A 7,375-nucleotide genomic window follows, 5' to 3' on the forward strand; every position below is an offset into this window, starting at 1 on the left:
TTTAATCTTTCCATAATAATTATTAATTACTTAGTGAAATTAGTTAGTATTAGTGAGAATCAATTGTTTACACTTGGTTTTTGAGGATTGTATTGGGCGATTTTGGAGGATTTCCTTCATTTATTCAATCAAAGCAATTATCTTTACTTTTGTTGGTACATCTCTTCCCTTATTTACTTTGTTAGTCAATTGTTTACATTTTGACATGCCTTTTATAATTGTTAGAATTATTACTATGTCACCCCCTTTTGTTGTTTGTTCTTCTCCATTTATTTGCTTGAACAATTTAAACATGAGTGAGTAGTTACCCTTCTAGGGTTTAGGGGGAGTCTAAATGAGATTATTGGGCATGATAGTTTGATTATTTTGAGTCTTTGATAAAATATTTGTCTTTCTTAGCATTGCATTCAAGGTGTTTGATGAATTGTGTGAGTGAGAACTTGTACTTTTTGTCTTAGTTTCTTAATTCCTCCATTAAATGAGAGTTTGTGGTGGTCTTGTTGTATGCTTTAGAATGGGTTGTTGCTCAATGAGAGTTGGTAATCACCTATAGGATAATCAAGAGATTGAATCCCGTCCTAGGACAAACCTTCATCATAGACTCTTTAAATCGACCTTGTTTGCCCATAGATCATTTTGATAACCCCGAAAGCCCTAGCCTTTAATCAATTGAACACATATTTCTATAATAATTCGTTTAGTTGCATCAAGTAGTTTAAATCAAACCCTTTTCCTTCATTTTTGACTAGACTAGACTCTTACTTAGACTAAGTATAAATCCCCTCCATCCTTGTGGTTCGACCCCGATTTAAGCTTAAATTGGGTTAATTTTGTTGGTGGTAAGCGACTTGACCCTATCGTCAAAACCTTACACATCAATTAGCGCCGTTGCCGGGGATGGCGTTAGGTTATACTTAGTTTTGCTTAGAGTCTTTGCTTGAGTCTTATCTCAACTGTTAGTTTGTTTTAGTAGTTGTGTGTTCTTTGTAGAGTTTGTGATTTCTTGCCTTCCCCTAGTGTGTAAAAACACTAGGAGACTAACGGTTTGTTGAGTGCATGCCTAGAAGGAACCACCAAGCTCTTCTCTTCAACTCCGACCCCGAAAGGCTTTTTAGAACCTTGAGGACAAGGACCCTTGAGAGAGTTAGGAATAATTCCACTCAAGCAAACTTTGACCAACCAAATTCACACATCCCACAAAATATTGATACCACAACCACACTTCAACCAAACCTCACAATTGAGACTCAACTAGAAAACCCCTTTCATAACTTCCCTATTCCAAATAACCCACCCCAATCACCACCCCCTCATATGCAAAATCCACCACCACAAATGGCTCTTAGAGATCATAACCGGCCTAACCATAATGATTCATGTAACCCTATCAATTTTGGCACCTTGGCCCCAAACAACTTTGAAATGCATCCCGCTCAAGTCGGGTTGATTGAGAAAGATTTGTTCGGGGGACATATTGAAGAGGATGCCCATGTTCACCTCCGGAAGTTTAAAAGGAAGGTTTCAATGATGAAAAAGAATGGGGTGTCCAAGGACACCTTGAGAATGATGTTGTTTCCGTTTTCATTGACGGGCAAGGCAGACCGATGGTTGAACATTCACCCACCGGATACCTTCACTACATGGGATGCCTTCGCTAAATCATTCATGGCCAAATATTACCCTTCATCAAAGACCGCGATGCTCCGTAATGAGATTCATACATTTCAACAAGAGGCCGGGGAGTCTTTGGGTGAAGCTTGGGACCGTTATCAAGACTTGATATCAAGTTGCCCCCACCATGGAATACCGGAATGGTACATCACTCAAACATTCTTTCAAACTTTGCTACCGAGGACTAAGGAGATGGTAAATGCCTCCGCGAGGGGAGGATTTGATCACTTGAATGATGAAGAGGGCACAACATTGATCAAGAAAATGGTAGATTCGGAAGCAAACTATGGTTCTAGAGGAAACATGCTAAGAAGGAATGGGAAGTTTCCCAAGGAAAACTCCTCCAACTCCGAGACAAATGCCAAGCTCGACTTACTCACAAAAGAATTTGAGAAGTTTCAAAGAAATCAAGTGCACCAAGCCGCGACCTCACATGGGCCACCCATGGAGGAAGTGGTTCAAGTTTCAAGTTGTGAGCTTTGTGGAGGGAGTGGTCATACATATGACTTGTGTGCCAACAATTACAATGGTGTCTACGAAGAGAATGTTCAAGAGGTTAACGCTTTTCAAAGCTTTAACAACAATTCCAGACCCACAAGACCACCTTTCAATAACCCAAACGTGTATAATCCAAATACCAATTTCTACTACCCTGGTTTAAGGAACCACCCCAATTTTAGCTACAAAAGTACCAATGTTAAAAACCCACAACACCTTCAACCACAAGCCCCAAACAATCCACCCGGTTTTGCTCAACCAATAGGAATATTCCCCAACCCAAGAACTAATCCCGGGAATCAAAACCAATGGCCAAACAACAATCAAAACTAAAATTATGGGAATCAACCACAAGGATACCAAGATTTTGGTGGAAATCAAAGCAACCAAGGGTTTACCAAGTGAACCAAGCAAAACAAGGATTTGGGCAAGGGTATGTTCAAGGGTTTCAAGAACAAGGTCAAGGATCAAACTTCAACAACAATGGTCCTAGATCTAACCTCCAAGGGGGACAAACCAACAACCAAGGTTCAAATGCTCAGTATGACTATGGGTTCCCTCTACCCATAGCCAACCAACCTTATCAAGAACCCTAAGGTGAGCTCTCTGAAGTTGAGCTTTTGAAGATGATAAAGAACATGCAACTTCAACATAGTCAAGAGATGACAAATTTTGCTAAGGCAACCCAACAAGAACAAGCAAACTTGAGGGCTACCTTCCTTAAGGACATGAGAGAAATGGAATCAAGGATGGCTTCTCATGCTATGGCTAACCCTCAACGACCGCCCGGTGGTCTATTGGCCAAAGGACAAAGCTCCAAGGATGCCTCAAATAGCCACCATGCTCATGCGGTAGTGCTAAGGAGCGGTGTAGAGCATGAGGACCCCTATAAGGACCTTGTGGTGGAAGTTGATGAAGATCCCAAGGGAAATGAGTTGGAAATGAACGGTGAAGAGGAAAGCTCACCCATTAAACCGTTGGGTAAAGCTAGTGAAGACAAGAAAGGGAAGAAAGCTTGTGAAGATTTGTCTAGAAGGGTAATTCAAGAGGACAAGGATGTTGATGGATCTATGGAAGACCTCCCTTTTGAGGTAGAAGCTATTGAATAAGTACCTTTGCAACACTCTAAAAAGGTAACAAAGAATTCGGCTCCTCCATAGGTACCTTCCAATTCTCAACTTGTTCCAAAAATTCCTTACCCTTCAAGAGCCATAAAGAGTAGGGAAAACCTTAAGTATGCCAAGTTTTGTGATATGCTTGAGAAACTTGAGGTTACCCTACCCTTTACGGAGGTGATTATGAACATGCCAACCTACTCAAAATTTTTAAAAGATATTTTGACAAAGAAAAGAGTCTTGGATGATCAAGAAATAGTGGCTATGGAAGAGGCAGGTAGTGTTCATATCCTTAATAAAATGCCCACCAAGCTTGGTGACCCGGGATGCTTTTCAATCCCGTGTGTAGTTGGTGGTGTTCCCATATCTAGAGCTCTTTGTGATTTGGGAGCAAGCGTGAGTGTTATCCTTTAAAGGTTGCAAAGAAAATCGGCATTCAAAACCTTGCTCCCACATCAATGACTCTCCAATTGGCGGATAGGTCCGTCAAGCACCCTATAGGGGTGCTTGAAGACGTACCCGTTAAGGTTGGAAAGCTTTTAATTCCCACCGATTTTGTTTTTTTTTTTTTTTTGGAGAAAGTTAAGTATATTAGAAAAACCAAGAGTTCAAGTGTTACAATGCCTCATATATGCTTTATATATCCAAACAATGAAAAAATACAAAAAGGTCTGGATCCAAGCACGATCAGACTGATGCAAAATACTATCATTGAGCTTCTGAAATCTATTCATTATCTCTGCAAGAACCAGCTGAATCAAAGTTTCTGGTCTCTGCACATACCCATTAATACGAGCTGCATTTCTAACCATCCAGAGTTTATAGAAAAGAGCCACATGACAAGCCCCCACAAACCTCTTTTACATTCTGGTTACACCTCTACCCTTGGAAAACCACTCTATCAAATCAGCTAACCTGAACTGGACATGAAGCCTCCTCTGTAGGATACACACACACAGCTTGGTATACCTGAAGTTGGAGAACAAATGGGTATGATCTTCAGGATCCTCACCACAGATGTCACACAAATTCACCACACTGATGCCCATCCTAGCCATCCTATCTTTTGTAAGGAGTCTTTTGTGCATAATTGCCCAAAAAATAAACGATGTTTTTGGGACATTCAAAGTATTCCAACAGATATATCTCCAATCCACTTTAGAATGAGTACCCTCAACCATTCATACCCACTTCTAACAGTGTAATCAGAGCTCCCATTCAACCACTTATTATGTGTGTAGGCTTGCTTGAATTTGGTAAAAGTAGAAACAATCTTCTTCCAAGTCCAATTACAATTAGTAGGAGCATTGTAATCAGACCAATTAAGATGTTTCATATAGACATGATTGACCCATCTAACCCAAAGGTGTTCTTTTTTCTGAGCAAGCCACCACACATACTTACCAAGGAGAGCAATATTCCAGGTTTTAGAGTCCTTAATGCCTAATCCAACCTCCTCTTTAGAAAAACAACAAATATTCTAGTTCACATTTGGGGCTCTCTTATAACCAGCTCCTCCCCCCCAAAGGAAGTTCCTGCAAATAGCATTAATTTTCTTGATAATCCCATTGGGAATTAAGAAAATAGTAGCCCAGTACGTATGGAGAGAAGAGTAGACGGACTGGACCATAATCAATCTCCCAGCATAAGAAAGATGCCTATTACCCAAGCTTCTAATCCTGGCAATAATTCTATCAGTCAGTTTCATGCCATCAGTTTTGGTCAATTTTTTAGCACTGATTGGCACCCCAAAATACTTGAAGGGTAGCCTACCTTGATGAAAACCAGAGACATGTAGAATGTTATCAATAGCAGTAGTAACAACCCTATTGAAGTAAATCTTTGTCTTATCCTTGTTCATGGTCAAACCAGAAGCATGAGAAAAAGTAGAGAAACTCCTTAAAATCCACATAATAGATGTTTCAGTCCCTTTGCAAAACATGAGGAGGTCATCAGCAAAGAGCAGATGATTCAACCTAGTGTGGCCACAAAGAGGATGGAATCTGAATCCATCTTGATGATATACCACTCCCAAAATCCTAGACAAGTACTCCATGCAAAGGGTAAAAAGGTGGGGAGATAAAGGATCCCCTTCCCTAAAACCTCTCTTGCCAGGGAAGAAACCAAAGTGACTACCATTAACAGCCAGTGAGTAAGTAGGAGAGGTAACACAGGTCATAACCAACTCAATGAACTTCTGTGGAAATTTTAAGGCATAAAGCATTTGCTCTAAGAAGGACCATTCAACATAATCATATGCCTTCCTCAGGTCTATTTTGATCAAGCACCTAGGAGAGGCAGACTTCCTGTTATACAATCTTACCAAGTCCTGACAAATAAGGACATTCTCCACAATATTCCTTCCCTTCACAAATCCCCCTTGACTTTCATTAATAATATCAGGCAAAATTTCATTAAGCCTACTACAAAGCACTTTAGCAATAACTTTGTACACAACATTGCAACAAGCTATTGGACGAAACTCAAGGACACTGACAGGGTTATCAACCTTAGGTATGAGAGTAAGTGTGGTAGTGTTAATTTGCTTAAGCAGCTTACCAGTCCTAAATAAGTCCTAAATAGCAGCAACTGTCTTATCTCCAACAATATCCCATGAGTTCTTATAGAACTGACTGGAATAACCATCTGGTCCAGGAGACTTCATACCAGGTATAGAGAAAAAATGACCTTTGATTTCAGCAGCAGTCACAAAGGATAGAAGAATATGCTCATGATCCTTAGTAATTAGGTTGCCAGTTCTTACAGTAGGAAAGTGTATAGGAGAAGTGGCATGATGAGTACCCAATAACTCCTTATAGTAACTCAGAAAGGCAGCTTCAATATCAGGAGGATTGCTGCACAGAATACCATCAACACCTCTAATGCACATCACCCTATTCTGAATCTATCTAGTCCTGATATGGCTATGGAAAAATCTGGAATTTTCATCCCCAAATTTACTCCACTCAAGTTTAGCTTTTTGACAAAGGAAATTATGTTGAAACTGGGAAAGATGTTTATAATTCTTAGCAGCCTCACTCTCAGCAGCTAAGATGTGATGATCTTGAGGATTTTGATGCATTTGCAGCTGCAAATCATCCAGGATAGCTTTAGCAACACCAACAGACTTTTCTATATCAGAGAATCTGTTCCTGTTCAACTCCTTTAAATACTTTTTAAGGTTTTTAAGTTTGGTAAAGAGCTGAAACATGAGGGTACCCTGCACAGCCCTATTCCATTCAGAAGTCACAACATCTTTAAAACTAGCATCCAAACTCCACATATTGTAATATTTAAATTGAGGCCTCCTGTGGTCCCTTACTTGTCTTCTGTAACAGACACAAGGGTTATGATCAAACAACCCTTCAGGAAGAAAATGGGCATTGGCAGAAGGGTACAGGTCCACCAATCATCATTAATCAAGAATCTATCAATCCTAGAAAAAGTCCTAGAAACAGGGTCTTGCTTATTGGTCCAAGTGAAGAAAGATACTTGCCCCTTAATATCAGTGAGACCACAATACTGAACACAGTCTCTAAACCCATAGATTTCATTCCAAATCACATCTCTCCCAATTCTTTCATTATAATGAAGGACATTTTTAAAATCTCCACAGATACCCCAAGGACCAGAATACCTATCATGGAGATCTTTCAGATGGGCCCATAGATCAATCCTCTGATCATCCTCATTGAAACCATAGACAACACTCAACATGAACTGATCTCCAGTATGCATTTCAGTCACATGAGCAGTAATAGCCTAAGCATTAGTATGAAGGACATTGATACTAAAAACAGAAGGATTCCAAATTAACCAAACTCTCCCCCCATGATGAAAACTATTATTATTAACTCCTTGCCAATGAGAGCCAAGGTTATTTAAAACAGAAGCAAAATCTTGTAATTTAATCTTGGTTTCAACCAAGCCAAAGAGACCAATATTATTCTGAAAAAAGAACTTTTTGACATCTAGCTGTTTATTGGTCCCATTTATTCCCCTAACATTCCAAGCTCCAATATTATCCATGATTACTACTACCAGGTGGATCCTCCTGTCCCCCATTCAGTCGTTGTTTCCCCTTTGAATTA

At 39.9% G+C, this 7,375-nt stretch overlaps 1 protein-coding gene and 1 non-coding gene across 2 annotated transcripts; both read right to left on the minus strand.

The window, feature by feature from the left end:
• Window positions 1-1,698: 1,698 nt before the first annotated feature.
• On the minus strand, window positions 1,699-1,805 carry LOC141635379 (small nucleolar RNA R71). Its single transcript, XR_012540072.1, has one exon. It is a non-coding gene; the product is annotated as a small nucleolar RNA R71 (small nucleolar RNA).
• A 4,384-nt stretch (window positions 1,806-6,189) lies between these two features.
• Window positions 6,190-7,022, minus strand: LOC141628782 (uncharacterized). Its single transcript, XM_074441877.1, has 2 exons — window positions 6,607-7,022; window positions 6,190-6,514 (listed from the first exon to the last, which is right to left on the minus strand). The coding sequence occupies exons 1-2, from the start codon at window positions 7,020-7,022 to the stop codon at window positions 6,190-6,192; spliced, it is 741 nt and encodes a 246-aa protein (XP_074297978.1).
• Window positions 7,023-7,375: the final 353 nt, after the last annotated feature.

This window comes from Silene latifolia, chromosome Y (assembly GCF_048544455.1).
Source record: "Silene latifolia isolate original U9 population chromosome Y, ASM4854445v1, whole genome shotgun sequence".
In the NCBI taxonomy this organism is placed as follows: domain Eukaryota; kingdom Viridiplantae; phylum Streptophyta; class Magnoliopsida; order Caryophyllales; family Caryophyllaceae; genus Silene; species Silene latifolia.

Coding starts and splice junctions, on each gene's coding strand:
- LOC141628782 (XM_074441877.1), bottom strand. CDS start 7,022: ATGCATACTGGAGATCAGTTCATGTTGAGTGTTGTCTATGGTTTCAAT. Junction 6,515..6,606: donor GTGTCTGTTACAGAAGACAA/GTAAGGGACCAC, acceptor TGAATGGAATAG/GGCTGTGCAGGGTACCCTCA.